The sequence below is a fragment of the Caloenas nicobarica genome, chromosome 8 (assembly GCF_036013445.1).
Source record: "Caloenas nicobarica isolate bCalNic1 chromosome 8, bCalNic1.hap1, whole genome shotgun sequence".
NCBI lineage: Eukaryota > Metazoa > Chordata > Aves > Columbiformes > Columbidae > Caloenas > Caloenas nicobarica.
Window position 1 is genome coordinate 16,420,369 of NC_088252.1, and position 21,178 is coordinate 16,441,546.

The 21,178-nt window shown below is 48.7% G+C and overlaps 1 protein-coding gene across 1 annotated transcript; it reads right to left on the reverse strand.

The window, feature by feature from the left end:
* Positions 1–6,106: 6,106 nt before the first annotated feature.
* SLC2A2 (solute carrier family 2 member 2) lies at positions 6,107–15,381 on the reverse strand. The gene is made up of 11 exons (XM_065639701.1): positions 15,349–15,381; positions 14,774–14,869; positions 13,967–14,241; positions 13,320–13,444; positions 12,263–12,378; positions 11,663–11,825; positions 10,684–10,871; positions 9,578–9,682; positions 7,580–7,681; positions 6,505–6,708; positions 6,107–6,298 (listed from the first exon to the last, which is right to left on the reverse strand). The coding sequence occupies exons 1-11, from the start codon at positions 15,379–15,381 to the stop codon at positions 6,107–6,109; spliced, it is 1,599 nt and encodes a 532-aa protein (XP_065495773.1).
* Positions 15,382–21,178: the final 5,797 nt, after the last annotated feature.

The window sequence follows — 21,178 nt, forward strand, 5'->3', positions numbered from 1 at the left end:
TTGCTGAAGTGCAGCTGTAAATGATGCTTATTTTTGAGACACAAATATGCCAAGGCAGCCTTTTTTAGAGATTCATTTAAAAAATTGAAAATCAGCTCCATCAGTTGTTGCTTGCGGGCATTGTCCTTTTGTCTGGAGCAACATTTATTTTCTAAAGTGTGTTTCTTGATAGTACTAATGTGATTATCCCACTTTTCAATACAACAATAGCAATTTCTTTTCAGAGCATATTTGTAAATGCCATGGCCTTTCACTTTTAAATGTATTTCCTTTTGTGCCTGTGCGTTTAGAGTGTTGCACAGCTGGATCACACACAGATCTTTTCTTTCGAGCAGACTTGGTATGTGACCAAGCTTTGCTTCTCCTGTCTAAGTCTTTACATTAATTGCATCACAGAAATGATCTGGGGTTAGAAAACTTTTGGAAGGTTTAAAGTGAGCGAGTCATATCTGTTTTCAGTTATGTTCTGGAGAAAAGTTTGACACCCTAAAACACCTTGTTAAAGCCTAAACTTGACAGTAGGTGTTTCAGCCAGCACTGGAGTGAACATCCCACCTTGTTTCCAGCAAACCTACCAGAAGGAGGAGATAGTGGTCACACCAAAACTAGCCCTGGGTGCAGCTGGGCTCGTGCTGCCTCCTCGCTCCAACTCCTGGCCTAGTGCATCACCAGCTTCTGTGAGAAATCTCTGGGGAACATCAGGGAGGGCAGCAGCGTCCTGGGACATGCAGGGGTGGTGGCCTGGGTGGCCAGATGACAGAAGAAGAGGATGCTGGAGGAAAGCCCTGCCGGTTAGCAGAGAGAGGACCAGCTACAGAGGTTTATACCCAGCCTTGCTCTCAACACTGGGTGAGCACCGCAGGAAAGTGGCTCATTCAGCAAGACTCAGTTTAGGTCACAAGATTAGAAGTAAGGAGTCATGAGCAAAGCAGTGTAAACAGCCCTGTTCCAACTTGAGCAAGCTTCTACGTTTCAGCTGCTGAGCTGTCTTACCTGGGATCCCACCAGCGTGTCCTCACTGTTGGGGGTGAGGGTTCACACCGGCTTCTGGGCAGAAGGACAAGCGAGAGGCTGGGGACCGATGACCGCCAACTCCACAGGACAGTGCTGTGCCCCACAAACCCTCTGAACTCCTATATACAATCCATGTAGCAGGAACTAGATTAAAGAACCTCTGCAGTGACCTTGCCATCGGCACCCTGCTCTCCTCCTACTTTAATCCTGCTGTTCATTTGCTTCCTAGGAAGAGCGAATGCAGTGCTGTGACTCACCTTGCAGTTGCATCGGCCTTGAGGCTGGGACTCTGGATGGTTGCTACAATTATTAGGGGCTACACACCCTGGGATGCTTAAAAAGTACCACAGTGCTGCCTCTGCCTGCTCTGTAGTCATCCCGTTCTCTTCAGTGGTCCAGACAACAGCCCAGCCAGACAAACGTGGTGGGATGAGGATTGTGCAGGGAGCCTACGCTGTCTGAATTACCCAGGGAATTGCCCTGGGCACACGCCAGGGATCAGAGACAAGCAGCGACAGTGCAGGGACATGAAGCTGGCGGAAACCACCTGTAACTCCCGCTAGGAAGAGAGAAAACACATAATAACTCTGGCCGTTCCCTTCTCCCGGGGCTGCAGTGGTACTTGTACAGTGATATCCCACCCTCAATCTGGGGAGCCTTGGTGCTTTTCATAGTCACGAGAGCTGCTCTTTCTTCTGAGCAGAACACGGGGGCAAAACCACAAGGCACTGCCCAAGCCTCGGGGCTGTAGTTGTACACACAGCCTGTAAAATTTAAGGACTGCGGATCTACAGCCAGGAGTTATTGCTATCCTGCTGGGGAGGAGATTCCTTCCCTTTCAGCACAGCTATTCAGGCTGCGCCTCTGGGTAAAATTTGCCAGGATTTAGTGAAACACTTGAGCACAAGCTCAGTTACTTTAAATTAAATCTCATCCTTACATGTGCTGCTGGATCCAAACCTGATGGCCTTGTAATTCCTCAGCCTCCATAGATTTCAGTGAAAGATGAGGACATCGAGCAGCTCAGAAAATGCATCATACCTCAAAGAGCACTTGGGTTAGCATCATCCTCATCAGCCATTTGACTTGGGAGATGGAAGGGAGCACTTCTCAGTGATGAAAAACAAGTGGAAGTGAGGCAGAAAAATCTGTGACAAATTAGCGTGGAAAGTGTTAATGGGGCCAGTGTCCTGAGTTTATTGGATTAGAGAAGTCAAGCTAATTTTAAAATTATGCCTGGGGAGTGGGAAACTAGATATCGTTAGCCATTTACTGACACAACAAAAAAGTCTTAATGGCTGTCATCTCAGCACATTAGGAAAACACTCTCGAAGCTCTTGCTGACAAGATGCTTTCTCAGGGGCTATTAATTATATTGCGTTATTAGCCAACTGCAGTATGGGAACACATTTCACATGTTAACTGAAGTGCAACGACCATTTAGCTAATAAGTATGCCTCGATCTTTTAAATTTTCTTAATGATTAGCAACTTAGTAAAACTATAACACCGAGAGATAAAAATAGTGAATCAACAAGCTGTGTCTCAAGAACAAGTTTTAACTGGAACTTGCGTGTAGTGAGGACAGATAAAGTGTACGGTCCTAATTACCAGCCTGATGTGACGAGACAAAAGTAAACATCTGCAGATTTAACCAACTCGTGTGACCCCTTCCTGCATCATCATTCATGGTGAAAGTGCACTTGTGATAGTTCAGCCCTGCATATCAGCTTCCTCCTGCCACTGCAGCTCTGGTGAGGATGAGGTTGCTGCCGCCTTCGGCAGCACCGAGCTCTGCACATCCCGGCCCACCGCAACCATCAGCAGAATTGATTTGAAACACCCCAGGAGGAGCAAAGCATCACCTCTAGGGGAATATACAAATAAATGAAATGATAACAGTAAAATGCATGAAGGCACGTTGTCCAGTTGTGGTCCAGGAAGGTTGGAGAGGGTCCCTGGTGGGAGGTCCCAGGCTGGGAGGAGAAGATTGACTCCCTTATATGCAGCAGCTGCTTCAAGGAAGCACAACCTGAAACTTGGGGTGCGTCTCGTTAGTCCACCGCATTCGCAGTGTGCTAGCAGCAGACCAGGAAAAAATAATTATTAGCACGTGAAGACTGCAAGCTCTGTGACTCCTGCTTCAAGCTATGTAGTCTTTACTGTAGCTTAGCCAAAAGCTTCACAGAGGTGTGGGATAAAACAAGGAGGGAAAGCCTGATGAAGTACGCACACGGCTTTCAGCTGACAACTGTTTTTACAGAGTCATTTTACTTAAGTGCCTCTGAACCCCCAGATGGATTTTCCAGAAAGTTCATGAATATAGTTATGGGTAATGTTAGTGTTGTGGTCTTTGTTAAACTAATGTATATGCTACATTACAGCAATCGGGTCGGGCTTTCTGTTATTGTTAATTTCAAAACATGGGGGAAAACAAAGCCTGGCTGCTCAGAGTGTTGCTAAATAAATGACCCTCACTGCTGAGTTACCGACAGTGTCTCTGACACCCTTCAGGCATTAGGACGAAACTCAGCAGAAGTTTATTGAAGTGGTTTTGAACAGGCTTTCTCCTGCTAAACCACCTGTATGACCATCATGTGGCTACAGCTTGGGCTGTTCTGTTTGTACGGACTGGCCAGCTCACAAGGATGGAGCTGGGACACCCGGAACCCCAGTGCCAGCACCCTCCCCGCCACCCTGCCGCTGCTGTCCCATTCTCCTGTTCCTGGAGGCAAATCTGCTTTGAACCCCATCTCTTCTCAAATGCTTGTCCTACCTATTGTGCCCAGAGAGCCCCAGCACCAAGTTTTAAGCTGCATGAGCACCCATGTGAGCAGAGGTGTGTGCTTTACAGTGGGGTTTCACAGGTGGGGGGTAGGGGATGGCTGGGGGGAGGTGCAGGCACCCCCCCAGTGAGGGTTCGTCCCCCAGTGGCTCTGGGGCTGTCCAGCCCTCTTGACCATGGGGATTTACCACCTATGGAGCGAATGTGCCCTGCTAGGAAAGTATCTCCCATCTGGAGCTGGACTTATGTCTGAGACGTACAGAGGGAAAAAAGACAACAGTGCAAGCCAACACATGCCATAGGTGTTGTTCATTGTCACTTTCATGTAACAAACATAGATAACATTGCTGAAAGCAAGAACCTATCTCTCTTTTTTTTCCTTTTTTTTTTTTTTACATTCAGAGAATCCATTTTAATATTTAACTGCCAACAGTAGATACCATGGAGAGCCTCGGAGCCTGCTGTCTCAGCTAGCCTCACCTGGGGAGACCTGTTTGCAGCACCCCAGTGCTACTGCTCTCTTCCTGGCCCTGGTTCCCACATGCCCTGTATGCCTCATGTCAGTCCCAGGTCCCACACCGCTGTAGCATACAACGGCATCGACCCAGTTCTCCTTGGGTTAGATCCCAGCAGTCACTCCAGGAAAGCCTTTGGCACAATCTTATTGCCTCAGCGCACATGCTGGGGCGAGATGCTTGTCACAGTGGACCTCATAGTGACACTTCCAGGCACTTGGAAGGGACCAGAATTTGCTTTAGGATCTTATTACCAAGACAGTAAAGTCCGCAAAGGAAAGAAATTCAAGTACATGGAAAGGAGCATGAACTTTCCATAAAACCAAACCCATAGCAGCAGCCTATGATCCTCCTTGGCCCATCTATTCTCATGCTTTTCATTATCCTTGATCCTCTGTTACGTTGTGGTCACTGCTGTACTGGCAGTCGTGATGAGCTAGCAGTGACTGAGCAATGCTGGTGTTTCATCTCTAAATAAATAATGGGTTTCTATCCTGAGAAAGTTGCTAGAAAGTAACCTGGTATCACAAAAAGGAACATGCAAATCTTAAAAGTGAAACAAACAGAGAGCAGGCTTTTACAATGATTCCAACATATCCCCCAACAAAGGAAGATAATTCCTTGCAGTTTGATTTTGTCACATAAAACTACCTCACAAAGAAGCAAAAACAAGCACAAACAAGGCTATAGAAACAACACAACCTCCTGCTTGCACACTATCTTGGCTGAAGCACATCCAGCTAGCAAAACTCAGTGGTGCAAAGCGGGGATCAGATCAGTGGGGCACCTTCCAGTTAACACTGCAGTTCCCATTTCCCCTTGGGGTTGTCATTAATTGTTACAGTATGGGCAGCCCGAGGCCGTGGCTGAGGCTGGAACCTGGAGGTCTAAGCATGGTACAAAGGGAGGGGAGGGAGGAGCAGCAAGGGGAGATGACCTGGCGATGGTCACACCACGGGAGAGATGGCAGCAGAACTTGCATCTCCAGGAGTGCCTGGGCCCATTGTGTGGCCAGTGATGTGCTGTGTCTCGTGCTGCAGCAGGGATAAGGGAGGGAGGAGAGGCCTCTGAGGAGAGAAGAGAAGGTAAATTGGCTGAAACAAAATAAAAAAGAAATGTATATCAGCCCAGCCAGGGTTTCTAAGTTTCTCCTAAAAAAAGTTGTGCTTTGAGAAATCGTTATGAGGCTGGGCAGGATTTCCATTATGCACAGAAGTGAAGTGCATCGCAACCGATTCAGGTGGGATCCACCTTCTCCCTCTGCACAGGCAGAGTTTGCTCAGGCTGTTTTCCTTCACACCTCAGGCGCTCTGAGCTGTGTGCTGGTGGCACAACTGCACTAGCACTTGGTTTCTCAAAGCATCAGATCACTTAGCAGAAGGAAGCAGTGAGCATGGGATAAAAAGGTGAAAACTTGAGGCTACAGCATCAGCCGACCCCCCTTTCCTTCATTCCAGCTGAGTGATGACCCTGCTCAATGTGTTGCTTTGCCAACTGGAAAGGTCATCATCCCACCGGGCTCTTCCAGCAGGGCATGGAGACACGTGTCAGATATTCCTCCCGTCTTTTCCCCAGCTCTTCCTGCAGACCAGCTGTACTGAGTATTTCAGAGTAAAATGCCAGGTTAGCACCTGCGGCTTGGAGGTGTGATCCGCAGCAGCCAGAAGGCATCCGATGGATGGGTCCTGCCAGCTGCAAGGTTTTTGTTGAATGAGACTTTTGCCCAACATTCTTCCCGCAGTGCCTGAAGGAGGTCCATGCTCAGTCCCTCCTTTCTGGGTGCGTGGTGATGTCTATGCATCCGTGCTTCCTCGCAGGTCTTCCAGCTCAGTCATAGCTTTGGCTGGGAGCTTCTTGCGGCGGAACACAGCTGCGATCTCCTCAAAGGACTTGCCTTTCGTCTCCGGGACTTTGAAGTAGGCAAACAGAAAGAAGGCCAGAAGCAGAGCCGCGAAGATCACAAACACGTACGATCCACACAGATCCTGCAGTGGGGGAGGTGAAAAGAGGGGACACCACCATCAGCACTGCAGGGATGGCTTCTCCTTCCTGCCCTGGGTGGCTGAGGTGCCCAGCGGGTTTGGGGATGAAGATCTGGGAGGCACGTCCGTGTCCCACTGAGCTGCTTTGGGAGCCCAGCAGTGGGGTCGTGCCAGCCATTTATTTGTAGGGTTTTAGAGGGATTTCTTACCGCTATGTACTGGAAACACATTCCCACGATGAAGTTGCAGGCCCAGTTGCAGAAGCCAGCGACGGCGATGGCGGCAGGGCGCGGGCCTTGGCTGAACAGTTCGGCCACAATAAACCAGGGGATGGGCCCGGGCCCGACTTCGAAGAAGATGACGAAGAGGAAGATGGCAACCATGCTGACATAGCTCATCCAGGCAAACTGGCTCTGCAAGAGGGTGTGCTTGGTGTTACAGTCCCAACACAGCTCTCATTAATTATCACTAATTACTTTAATTAGGCTTCTTTTTCAGAAATTTCTTTCTATTCAGACAAGTGGGGACTGGACATGAATATTTAAAGCTCTACACTCTTGTGCCGGCTGCTGGCTTGGTGTGTGGTGCCAGCGTTGCCACTTGCAGAGGGATGTTGGAGCTCACACTTATCAGCTCAGCTGCACGTTCGAGCCTTCCCCTTGCCTGCAGCATGGCCGGGGAGAGGCAAAATAGTTGTGTCTTTAATAACCAGGCTGTTAAGCAAAGGAGGCCACCCCTTGTTAGGTTTTACATCTTGGGAGGGGCTTGCACCGGTGGTTTGGACTGGCTTTGACGGGGTCTGGCTCCATCCTCTGCCTGTTCTGCCTCATGTCTCACAGCCCGACCCCTGTTCTGGGTGTCAGAAGGAATAATTTGTCCCTTTTTTATGACAAGATGCTAGTCTAGTAACCCTGCACCAAGCCAGGGGGATGCAAGTTGAGGCTTAAGGGCACACACTGTTTCACATGGAGTTATGCTGTGGGTTTTCTTAGCAGGCCTGGGATTATGGGAATAGCACAGTTGCTGTGTAAGGAGCTGAGGTTGTCAGCAGGCTCAGGGAGGGGGCAGGAGACACTAGTCCTTTTTAGCAGCATTGGGGTATCTCAGGGGCCAAAGAGTGGGCCAGAGATGGCTCCAGCTATGGCCACTTTGACCTGTCCCTTCTAAGGGCAAATATTTTCTGAACTTCTTTGAGATGAAAATGCAAAGCATTCACTTTAAAGGGTGGTTTGTCTTCTCTTGTTTACAAACCATGGAGGAAAAAAAGCAGAGATAAATCCTTACCAGGAGCACAAGTCCAACTGTCATGGCCACGGCACTTATTAACATGCCCATCAAACCTGCCAGGAAGAGGGACCTCCTGCCTGCCTTCTCCACCAGGAAAACCTGTAGAAACACGTGCAGCAGCTCAGTCTCCAGCACCACCGCTCTCATGAGGTTTGATCAGGTCCATTAGCAATGAACAGCCTGTTACCACCACCACACTGCACTCCTGCTCTTCTAGTTCTCATGGCAGAGATTTATGTGGTGGTTTCTAAGTATCAGAAGCTCTTCTGGTGGCTTTTAGGGAGCCAGACTGAGCAGCCACCTTGCTGAGGGCAAGGCAAACCCACAGACACTCAAAGCTCATGTATTTCCAAGCTCTCGGAATTTCCCACTGTTCCTACACGTGTATTGCTGACTGTGGACTTTCTCCCCCTCTCTTTCTCTGTCTCTTTTTTTTTTCCAAAAAGAAAAATTTTACTAGGTCTTCATTAATTTGGAAGTAGCCTTCAAAATGTAGCATGATTCAAGTCACATCATGGGCCACTGGACCTTGCCTGTCCTAAGGCAGGTGTACTTGTATTGCAGCTGGAATCAGGATTTTTCCTTCAATGGCTCCCAGATTCCTTTCCCTTCCCTGGTAGCCCCAAGACTTAGCTTGCTCCTTCTCAGCTCCTCTTGGTGGACTTTAGTCATCTTGTCCAACTTTTGACATCTAAGTCTGTACCAATCCCTTCACCCAATGGGGAAGGGATTGGCCTGCCCTAAGATACCTGCGCTGCCCTCTGAGGCTGCCTGCTCCTTCTCCTCTGCTCAAAAGAACACCTTTGGCCATCAGCTCAGCCTTTCCTGCCATTACAGCAAATGACTTGTGCTTCCAGGAGACAATCTCTTTTGCTCATCTTCCTAACTTGTGAAGCCTCTGTGCTCCCTTCTCCCCTTGCCAAGGTCCACCCCGCTGTCAGTGCTTCTGCCTTTTGATCAGGGTCTGTCACTTATTGACAAATGCAGGTAATTTTTAAGTGCTCGTGGCCGAAAGAAGCAAAGAGCAAACACCGCAGGCTGCAAGTACCACAGCTTGGAGTGGAGATTGAATTGCAGGAGACCCTCCAAGCTGGAGAAAGAGTTCTTCCACCTGTATGCCTCAATGCCTCATTTCACAATAAACATCATGTTTTCTCCTCTGTACGGGTTCTGTGATGGATTTAATCTTCAGCAGGTTCACTCCAAGACTTCCTACCTCACGCTGGACTAAGATCTTGTAGAGCTGGGTATTTGTACCTTGCAGCTAGTCCTGCTTCACAGTGGGTAAAAGTTCTTTGGTCCCTAAATCTCTCTAGAAATGTGAGGGAAATGGGCTTGGCATTTCCTGATCTTCTTCTATTAATGGCCACATTAAAAAAAATAATTGCCTGCTGATAAGAATTGTGTTCATACTCTCAGGAGAGAGACAAACAGAGGGAAAGTCTGTGAAAATGGAACCATCCTTTTACTGCTGTAGAGCCATGTGATTACACTGCATAGGTGCAATGAGGATAGGTGTTAGATTAATTTGTGAGTATGGAATAGCCTTTGGGTATTGTTCATGCAGGTGCTCTGTACACACAGAAAACTACTGGGAAGATAGCAGGTAAGAGGGAGATTGTGAGCTGCTGGCTGCCCCATCACAACCCCAATCCCTTCCTGCTCCCCCAGGGCAACAGAACCCCCAGAAATCCAGTCTCAAAGGCAAATTTGATTTTGAGGGGAAATGCTGAGCTACCAGAGCTTCCCTGATCACGGTGGCGCAGTTTTGACTCATGAGGCACTTAGCGGTGCAGTTTGATAGCAACGGGCTGCATTTCAAGGCTTGATTTGTCAAACAAGACTTGCCCAGGAAATTATTTTTCCTGTGAGGTGTGCAGGGTCAGCCCTGCAAAACTGCAAATCCCAGCCCTAGCTCCAGGAGAAAATCATGTTTCAAAACCACATTGGAGCTTATGTGTTTTTGTAGTCTGGGGGGCAGAAATATTTACTTACAGAGATAACAGTGAAGACTGTGTTCACCACTCCAACGCCAATGGTTGCGTAAACTGGTTGGTCAACTCCAGCTCTCTCGAAAATGTTTGTAGAGTAGTAAAAGATCTATCAAAATACATTAGGATGAAGAATTAGGCAAAAGGGCTGGTGGAACTTTTTGTTCTCTAGAGGGAAGAGTTACACTTGCTTGGCGGAGATGCGAAGTAATTTAATTATTATTAGTTTTTCAACTTTTAATGGCTTGTTGTAATAATTAAAGCTGAAACTTTCGAAGGAGCCTGAGTGAGTTAAAAATCCCATTGAAATTCCCCTTCTGAGCTACTGCATTTGCACATTTAAAACTCTTTTCTTCCATGTAGTCCCATGTTTTTTCTTGAAAGCCAGATCACCAGGACTGAGTGCTGCAGACAAATACCTTAATATGACCGAGTTTTACAAGAATTTTAAAATATTCTCTCTATATTGGAATGAGTCAAATTTCTCCCTTCTCTCAAAGAACAAGGCAGCTCCTATCAGGTGGAAGTTACGGGCAGGAGGTAAGTGGGTGGCTGGCCCCATGGCTGGTGGATGGGGCAGCTGGGCTCCCTTGCCATGTGGAAATGCTCTTAGACGTTTGAAAGCCGGTGGGACAGAGGCCTCAACCTTGGTAAAGTTGCCACCAGGCTTTCAAAAATTTAAGTCTTAGCCAATTTTGAAAAGGAGGCTCCATGCATCTAGATGCAAAATGGTGATTTCTGGTATCCCAAGAGGAGCTGCAAAACCTGTTTAGCTACAAATAGCTAGAAGACGGTGATTCTGCGGTTCCTGGAGTGACCACGTAATCATTACAGAGAGAAAACTGCTGACAAACTCAGGTGTGAGGAGTGCGGATTTGCTGTGCCAGCTGCTTTCATGCTGAACCCCCTCACACCCTTCTCCCCTCCTGCCGTCCCGCAGCCCAGCTCAGCGGTGGGGTCCACCTTCAGCACCGATGGTGGTGGCCAAGGAGGCTGCTGCAGTCATGGGAGGGCCTTCTTCTCACCCCTGCATGGCTTGGACGGAGCCAGCATTGAATTTTCATGCTCAGCGTGGATTTCTTTAAAGGCAAATATTTTTGGGAGACTCACTGCGTTGATTCCTGAGAACTGCTGAGATATCTGCACCATCAGCGCCACAATGACAGCCTGCTTGTACTTGGAAGAGGTGAAGAGCTGCCTTATGGAGACTTTCTTTTCACTAGCAGCTTCTTGTTTTTCCTTTTCCATCTCAGCAATCTCTTTCATTGGGTCACAGTTTCCTCTGAGCCTTTTCAAACCTTAAGAAGGAAGATGGACATTTTAATGTCAATGGTAGATAAGGAGTAGAATAAGCACAAGAATCTCTCTAGCCAAAACCCAGGGTAGGCCAACCACATGGGCAGTGCTGTCCTCTTGCTCTGAGGACTCGTATGGCACATGAAGCCCCAGAAATGTGTCTGCTTGGCAAGGGGCAGCAGCACATTAGTTCTGCAAAAGCTCTGAGGCACCACACTCAAGCCCCACCCCGCGGCAATGCTTATTAGTCCCATGCAAACGTGTCTGAATAGTTTCTGGTGAAGAGCTGATTTATACTTGAGCAGCTCAGAGCTTCTTATCTCCGTTTGAGCTGTGTCCTACCAACGACTGCTCTTACTCCTTGCAGAGATGGCTGGAACCAGCTGGAAGATGCATAAGTGGTTGCAGTAACTGCTGTGGCTTTGCTGTGTATTTGCAAATAGCGGCGAGGACCAAGACTTCAGCTGTCCCCCAAATATGTCATTTTTACACTTAGCTGAAATCCCTTTCAAGTAAATGGGATTTTTGCAGGTGGCATCTTCTAGCTGCGATCTCACTGATGGAAAGGAGTAACACACTGAGGCTCACACCACCCGCAGCGATACATAAGCAAGTGTGCCTTAATCAGTGACTGTATGCAAGTGTCCAACATCCCACCTGCCAATGTGTTGCGTGGGATGGAGCAACTATATCCAGTTACACATGTGAGCCCTCAGCCGGGCTGTTCCTTCTGTGTTTAATACTATGTATAGTGTAAAAACAACTCCAGACAAACCCAGAATGTGTGTCTTACTTTTTTTAGCTTCTTCCACCTTCCCCAGTTTGATGTAAAGGTATCGAGGGCTCTCGGGGCACAGTAAGAGCAGGAAGAACTGCAGGAGGGCAGCCACACCGGACAGACCCAGGAGCAAGGGCCACATCTCATCATTACCCAGGAGAAAGTCCAGTCCGAGGACCTGGAATAATTGAGACAGGTTTGAATGGCTTATTTTGCGCCCTCTTGGTGTGTTTATGTACCAGCCTGTCAGGTAGCTGGGACTCATGCCATGGTGGGAAATGCTGATGGAGGTGTTGGACTCCATGCTTCTTGACAAAGCCATTTTGAGAACCCAAATATCAGGGATCCCATGCTCAGGATCCAGCCTGACCCTGATGAGATGTGTACAAAAACTTCACAGTGGAGGGGAGAAATTGTTTGCAGAAGTACTTATTATTTCATGAGAGGTTGTCTTTGTTAAGGACACTTCTGACTCAAGGTAGGAGTTTAACCCCATTAGAACAGATTGCTTCCTACTCTCCTTCGGTTTTGGGGTGGAATGATGGATGATACTCCAGTGTATCATCCCATATCTCTGAAATACCCCCGTCTGGACTTGTGTGTTTTCCATCTTACCTGGCTGATGAGGATACCCGTGACGATGGCAAGCTGGTGCAACGTCCCCAGCGCTCCTCGAAGGGCCGTGGGAGAGACCTCGCTGACATACATGGGCACGAGTCCGGAGGAGAGCCCTGCACCAAGCATAAGCCGGTGTCACCTCTTCTAGGCACCAGCAGAAACCACTTCCCAAATGGGAAAGAAGGATGGAGCCCGTGTGCTGCATCCCACATCCCAGCAAAACACTGTCCCAGGTTGCCCAGAGAGGTGGTGGATGCCCCATCCCTGGAGACATCCCAGGCCAGGCTGGACGGGGCTCTGAGCAACCTGATCTGGTTGAAGATGTCCCTGCTCATTGCAGGGGGTTGGACTAGATGAGCTTTGAAGGTCCCTTCCAACCCAAACTATTCTCTGATTTTATGATCCTACCCAGTTCCTCATGCTTGGCTGGGAACCACCAGCACCCTGCAAAGGTGCTCGGGTATCCCTGGATTCCAAGCCCCAAACTGGGAAGCCTTTACACTTGAACATAAGCATAGAGCAGAGATCATCTGCTGGAAGAAGTTATCACAAAGAGCTTTCTTAAAACTTGCCTTGAACCTTCAGAGCAGAGTACTGTAGTTACATCCCAGTAACCATGATAATGAGCTGTTACTTGTAAGCTAATTCTAATGTAATTCCTTATTATTTGCCTACTATCTTATCCTTGCTATGTACAGCGCTCCTGTACTATTTGCTAGATAGTGCTGTTGTCTAGGGAACCTGTTAAACAGCATGGCTAATAATGTGCTGTTATAGCAGCCACCACCAAGATCGAGCCTTGAGATACAGAGCAGCAACTTGCTCCTTTCTAGGATACATAAAATAAACTGATTTCTTGATAGAACCAACCCAAATACTCCTGGGACAGACCCTGGATTGAGAAGGACAGACACAGGGGGAAGAGGGAAACTCCCACCTGTGAAACCGCTTCTGAACTAAAAAAAAATACTTTAAAATAGAAAAAACTCTTAATTGTAGCCCTGGAGCAATGCAGCCCCCAGCACCCCACTAAGGGACAGGTGCCTGAACTTACCGCAGTACAGCCCCGTGACAGCTCTCCCGGCGATGATGAGCATGTGAGATGGCCCGAATTTCGCCAGCCCCATGAGGAGGTTCCCAGCGATGGAGAGGATGTTCACCACCAGCATGGCTTTCACCCTGCAAGGCAGCAGCAGCACAGGTCACTCTGGCACCTCTCTCAGCCAGAGCAGCCGTTGCGACATAGAATTACAGCAATTAAGTGTCTTAATCAACATTACAGGGGAAAAAAATAATGATTGTAGGCACTGAAATATATTGGACATGGTGCAGAGTAGCTAAAAGTATATTATACATCCTATGCCAGTGCCGTTCAGCTGCCCTCCTCTCCCTTTTGCCACGGGAAGAAAGGGGAGAATTCCGAAGTTACTCAAGGCTGCTCATCAGCTGCTTGTTTGAAGTGCTAAAAGTCGCAATAAAATGTCTGATTTATAATTGAGGATTTTAATAAGCCAGACCTCTGTGATGGTTGGAATAGTATTTTGGAGTTGTTTTGGTTTGGGTTTTTTTTTTAAATTACATTGGGGGAAAATAACACAAACCGTATTTCTATTGGGAGGAAACAGTTCTGGGGAAAAAAAAAAATCAAGCAAAAAGGCTTGGGCTGTGGCACACAAGTCACAGCACACAAGGTTCTCTCACCTCCCCAGCCGGTCGCCGATCCACCCCACGGTGAAGGAGGAGACCATACCACCGACGGCGAACACGGAGACGGAGAGGGACCAGTACATGGTGAGGATGTGCGGGGAGCTGGCAGGGTCCTCACCGGTGTCAGCCGGGGGCACAGCCGTGCCCTCAGTGCTGCCCCAGGGCTCCGTGCCGGGGACAGGGACAGTGCCATCCTCCCAGGAGGCGTTGGTGGCATGTCTGTCCAGGGGAGCGATGCCCAGCACGCGCCCATAGTGGGCTTCTATCACCTACGATGGGCAAAGAGGAAAAAAGCCGTTGGCTCGAATCTATAACCACTCCCAACTCCTGCTTTTTTTTGGTCTGTTTGGTTTTTTCGTTTGTTTTTTTCTCTCCCAAGAAAAGCTTTTCATCACAGGGGTGAAACCTTGGGGTCCCCCACAGCTCCCGGGGCCCCAGGAGGGAGGGACCATGAGGGCACAGAGCGTCCCCCCGCAATCCGACGCCGCCTCCCGGGTATGGGGTGAGGACGGTGCCCGGATTCAGCACCCGTGGAAAGGTGCCAGCCCTCGGTCTGGGCACAGGGACCACATTACAGGGGGGATCATGCAGAACCCGGCTCCTTTCACTGCGGGGGTGGCAGCGGGGGGGTTGTGGCCATTTTCTCACCCTGCTGCCTTATCACAGGGGCTTTGTCCTGCGGGAGACAGCGCCCAGGGAACGGACAGAGCTCTCCTAAGAGCTTCTGCAGGGACAAACCAGCCCTAGCTGCCCTGAAACCCTCGTCTCTTGGCCGCGCGTGGTTGGGGGGGCTCAGCTTACCTTCTGGGGGGCATTAATGACACCCAGGCTGTAGCCGTACTGGAAGAAGCCCAACACCGCAGTGAAGACGGAGAGGACCAGCGTTCCCGTGAGGTGCTGGGGGAGGAAGCAGAGAACAGCTTCACCCTGCTATCCAAACGCTGCCCAAACCTGGGGGGCTGCACGCCATGCCTGTCCCAAGGGACCCTGCTCTGCGGCGGGAGCTCTGCCCGGCACGGCAGCCGCGGCATCGTGTCCTGCCCCATCCCCGCGCGCGGGCAGCACCACTGCTGAAGCACAACAGCTGTGAAAAAATGCAGTTTTAGGCAGTGCGGTTTCAAGTATTATTTCCTTCTGTCACAGTTAAAATTATCCGATGAGTTGACGGAGCTCTTAAAAATAGAAATCTTAAAAATATAAAACAATCCCTCGACCCCTTTGCCCCTGCGCTCGGTACACAGACATCAAAGAGCAATTAATTAAGGGAGGGGATTTTTTTGTTGTTGATTTTGGTCTTGGCAAGCAATAAATGCCGTTGCTCAGTGCTGCGCTCCCACAGAAATTCTAGAGCAAAAATGCCACTGAGCTATGGTTACCTTCTCTGCCTGCATTTTGCTTTTCTTGTCCATCCCGCCGCTCCTCTGCTGTCCTCCCCGGAGCAGTCACTGTCCTGGGCTGTGGAGTGAGGAGGGAGCTTGGGTAGGGAAGGGGAGACACCGGGGCTGGATGGAGGCAGCAAAACTGGCTGGTGCTCCGAGAGATGGGACTATATAAACTCTGGAGTTAATGAGAAACTCAAGCCTTCCGTGCGTTATTTGGCCACCGCTCAGCTCAGAGCAGCCGCTACCAATCCCCGTATTTGGGGAGACAAACAAAACGATGGGAGACCCGCAGAGACATAGAGTGGACCTGGGAAATTCAAGCTGAAAGGTTGATTTGGGGGCTGTTGAACGTGCCGTGGTGTGACATGGCCAGGGACTTGGGAACATACTACAGCTTATTTTGAGATGTTCAACACCTTTCTTGGTTTCTGTGCTGGGTTTTTGTGCTACATCACAAACCTCTTGCTGAATTAGCAAGAAGAAACCTTTCTAGCATATGTACCAAGGAAGCTAGAAAATGAAGAACAGTGTTTTATTTAGATACCACTTGGCACCTACTTTAAAACATATTTATGTGTGTATATAGCACACACAGCTAAACATATATATATATATATACAGTTGTATACAAGTCTCTATATATGTACATATCTACATACCTGCATGTACATAGCCCCTTCAACACGTAGCTGTAATGGTAATAAACCTGTAGCTGTAATGCTGGTACACACCTGTACGTATGCATCCTGGACATTCAGAGGAGACGGCTGTATGTGTATATGGAAATATAGCATAGCAAAATTACCCAGCGTATTACAATAACGTAGATTTTGGTTAAAAAGCCCATAACAGCGCGAAAGCTGAGCCTTTCAGCACCACCAGCTGATCACAGCACTGTCAAATATTGCTGACCATAGCAAATACTGCCGATGCCGCCAAATACAGCCTGACTCACTCGGTAGTTGTGAACTTTGCACATTGGCAAAATCTGGTCTGCGCTGGTCTCGTTTGGGCTTTGCTCTCCTTGACATCATCCACAAGAACAGCTGCAGGGCCAGGGCGGCTGGTGGCATCCGTAGCTGACATGCCAAAGTCTGAATCAGCCCAGAAGATGATTAATGCTGATTAATGCCATTGCCTTCCAGATAAGTCCCTGATGGGTCCAGGCAGCCAAGTCACAGCGACTCATTGGATGATGCTCTCAGTCAGCCAGGCTTCACATGGGCACAATATGTACTTTCTACAGAGGAAGAGGAAAAGAAAAAAAAACAGATGAGTGTAAGACCACTAATCTTTGCACTGGTCTCCTCCAGTAAAGTAAAACTTTAACTGGAGGAGAAAAGTTCATTGCATTAATGCAGGCCTTGGTTCCAGCCGCAGCACCCGCGTTCCCCTCTCTGGCTGGTGTAGCTTCAAGGGGGAGGACCACAAGACTGAGCTTTTTGAAGTTTTCCCCCAGTATTTGTCCTGTCAGCTGAAATCTTTAGCCATTGCATTTTTTTTCTCGCTGCGTATGTGGGTACCCAGGCATTTACAAGCACAGTTTCTTTGCATTGCAGTTAAATACCTCCACTCCAGGGGCTGACAGGATTAGGCAATTAACAGTTTGAATCAGAAAACAAATGAGAGCCCTGACCCAACATCCCAAACTGAAACCCTCAGGCACTGTGAAGCTCCTGGCCAGGACTGACACCCCGTTCCAGGATCCCCATCCCATTGTGGGTGCGCGGCCGAGGGAGGATGATGCTTTCCCAGCCCCCAGCTCTTCCCAGCCCACCCAGAGGCAGTCTGAGGGGACAAGGGGCAGATGCATACCCAAAGGAGTGAGCAGGGCGTCCTTCCCATGGCTTGTAACCTGCCGTGTCCTCCTCACTGCTGCTCGCAGAGCAGATCCCTCCTTTAGTGCCAGATTCCAGGGGCAGTGGTGGGGAGATGTGGGTGAGCATCACTCTCTTCCCGAGGAGCGGCCCAGTGACCTCCATGAAAACCTCTGATGCCAAAGGCTGGAAGCCCCATGGCCACCACCCTCCCTTGGCCAGGGCTGGTGGCAAAAGGCATGAAGTGATCCAGGGGCTCTCCCGTCCCTTCCCAGCCCCTCTGACCCTCCCTGCCCGGCTGGATGTTGCCAGCCAGGCTGCGATGAACTCCAGGTCTTTGTCCCCAGGCAGTTTACGCACACATTTAGCTCTCAGTGACACTAACAGGTTCAAGCCCCTGGGTTTTTGTGAACGGGGTCTGGATGTACTGGGTAGCAGAGGCCAGCTCGAGCCTGGTCCTGAGGCTCACAGATGGGAAAGGTCGAAGTAAATCTGTGTCCTGATGCTGTCACTTCCCAAAGGGGCTATCAGAACACCACACTTTGACTGTTAGCTTCGAAAACTGGAGCACAATGTTCCTGCATCCTAGAGCACCGGCCCCAACTCCGCCAGGATGAATGATCAGCCCATCTATCTCTCTCATGTTTGACAGCGGGTTGTAGGACAACAGATACCAGCACAGCTCAGGAGTGGTACCAACCCCTCCCATGGCCGATGAGCCTCACTAGGCAGCAGTTAAATGATTTGACCCAGGGCAGAGAGATCAAAAGGGCCAAGGGGAGACGGCAGCTGGCCGGTGGGCACCTTCTCTGCAGGGCCAGCGCTGCCATCCTCATCCTCGCTGTGGGACCCCAGCTTCACCAGCCTGGAGCCTGTTTGTACTTCCTCTTGTCTGTGTTCAGATGATCTCTGAATATGTCAGAGAATGACAAGAGCATGTGCACTTCATGCAGCTGCACGGGACTCAGCATCCCATTTACAGCAGCCCAGCTGCACTGGTTCCTACCGATGCTGGGAAAAAAAATGATACGCAAAACTGCAGGAGACCTCATAATAATAATAATAATAATAATAATAATAATAATTTTTAAAAGGATGTTTGAAGGTGATGAGAGTATTTGATCAGCTTGGATGCTGCCTTGCACAGAGACTGTCCCCTTGTACATGCAGGGCTTTCCTTGCCAGGGCAGACAGAGCAGCTCAGCCATTAGATTCATCCCACAGTTACCCGGGGAACGTGGCGTGATGCAGAGATGAAACATGCAGATGACAAACGTGGGTCTCTATGTGCATGACTGAGCACTGCCACGGGTCCAGGTGACCCCAGCCTGAGGGTATCACTGCTGTTCCCTGACAAAGCACTGCAGAAATACCAGTTTCACTATTTTGAGGACAGCAGCACACCCCGCACCCCTGGTTAGTGCTTTGGCCAGTGCTGCAAGGTTGTGTGGCTTTTCTCCAGGGCTCCTGGCAAGCAGCAGCTCCAAACTGCTCTTGTAGCTTGAATGTGCAAAACAGGTAAATGCCAGGAATCCCAAACAGCATCCAGCCCCTGACCCTGGGTGACTGCACCTGGTAGCATGAATCTTAACATTTCATGATGGGCATCACTTACATTATTTGCTAACAACAGTGCTTGCATTATTGCCAAGTATGTTAATTATTAACGAAGTGTAAGGACTACATAGAATGCTACTGTCATGGAATTGCTGTGCTTATTGCCTACTGCGTGTTGTGTCTACTATAATTGGTGGTGTTGCTGAATGTAATGCTATGTGATAAAAGCAATGGGTTAAAGTTAATGGCCAGGCTTTGAACAACTGAACATGCTGTCACATTAGTGGAAGTAATTGAAAGACTTCGTCAAGACAGCAAGGCTTTCTCTGTCATCAGGGTAATTTGCACACCCATTTTACTGCCTTTGGGTCATTCAGAGGCAGCTTTGATGTTAAAAAAACAAAGAGAGACAGAAAAAAAAAGAAAACATAAACCGAAACAAAAACAAAAAGGAAAAAAGAAAAGGAAGATCCAGACCATAAGGCTGTCCAGGTAAGAGCGGGCTGATGAGGCACATCAGAGGCTGGCACAAAAGGAACGGTATGTGTTCATTCTGTCTCTATATTTGCACAGCAGTTGTGGCAGGCAGCATGGCTGGGGACACTCGTGGGAAGGGCTTCAGTCTGACAAAACATATTTGTGAGGGAGAATTTGGTGCATTTACAGCAGGGTTGTAAATATATCAGTGTGTTGGCCTTGTACCCTTCCAGCAAAACCTAGTGGCATCGAACCAGGGGAGTTTAATCACTGCTGACCTACGTGATGCTCTCGTTTGCCCCAGTTAACGTAGCACCGCTGCACGAATTGCTGCATGAGCAGCAATGAACCTGCGTGGGCTCAGGTCACGACAGGGAACTGCAGCACGACAACTTCAACCACTTCCAGCAACCAGCCCAGCCCCAGGGCTGGCACCACGGCCACCTTGAGCATCCCCTTTCTGTTCCAAAACACCCAATATGATCCATTCCCAAACCATCTCAAAATTGTGAAATAGAGAAAAATGCTACTTGATAAAAATTCTGAAACAGGTTTGAAAACATTCAATTCCCACACGTAGCTGCTACGGTCTTACCTCGGAGCATCCTTTACCATGGGACCAGTACCCAGCATCTCCCCAGTGTCCGCAGTGTGCTGGGGGTGACCCCTCAGCCTCGCACCAGCTCTGGAGCTTTTCTTTCACTTACCACAGAGGGAATGACTCGTCCCTGAAGTTCATCCAATATTTCACAGCAACTCTGTAAATAATTGAATCTGCAATGGGCTCAAGTGACTCCTGTATTCACAGACATTAGTTCTCTTTTTCCTCCTGCAACACTGCCCAGCTGAACAATTAAGTTTCCTTTCCCAGGTAAAAACTCCCAGAAACAGGGTTTTTAAAGGACTCCCAGGTTTTCTTTCTTTAAACATTAAGTAGTTTCTGATAGCATTGATAAGCCGCAAGTGTATTTTACTTACAACAAAAGACAAGCAAAACAAAGCTAGGAATATTTGGAGGGGAAAGCATGTCTTCATAATAATCATGGGTTGATTTTGTAGAAGAGCAGAAGTTTTCAGGTAGCGATGGTCCACCATCAGGCGCTGCTCGCTGCTGGGCAGCGTCGTATGGGATGTGCCCTGTCCCCCAGCACTTACCCTGCCCAGAACTTCCACTTTTCCAAGACCCTCCAGGCAAAGGGCGTCACGACTCTGAGCCCTGAAAAGCCACTTTACCTCCATGACCTGCTAACAGTTAACACCCCGGGGTTTATTTACAAAAATATAAAAAGCATGGCTTATTGTTGAAGTTTTGTGTTTTATTGGCACCAGAAATGCGTTCGCTCTATGGTATGTCCATGTACACACTCTGTAGACAAGACTGCATTCATATTGGTTTCTTATGATTTTTTTTTCAAATGAATCTAAGATTTTAAAAAATACATTCACCAACTACATTATGTTTAAACGTGATTCCCTTCTATTTTATCACTGCATCCAAAAACCCGCATTAAAAAAACCCAAATCTGTGTATTTGTCACTTCAAAGGGGAGTGAAAAAAAATTAAAAAAAGTTATCAGTTTGCAACATAATAAAAAGCGCTTGGTTTTATTTTATTTATATTTTAACCATAGTGAAAATATAAAAGAGCTGGTGGCAATCAGTGTCTGTGATGTGACTTGTATGGGGTTTTAATTCCAGCATCGTGGTGTTACGGCCATCAGTACACTCTGCAGGGTGCTCAGCCAGGTGCTGTGGGAAGGTGCCTGGTGCTGATGGATGAAGAAGGCACCGGCAAAGTGCCTCTTGCCCATGTTCCTCTGGATGCTGCATCCCATCAGAGTCCCACCATGGCAATCCCTGCCGGTACCGAATGGCGACACCGTGCCCAGGGATGCTTCGGGTGAGGGTGGCCCATCCCATCCCCGCCACCCCGCAACGCCTCTTACCCTCCATAAAGATTCAAGTTTGACCAA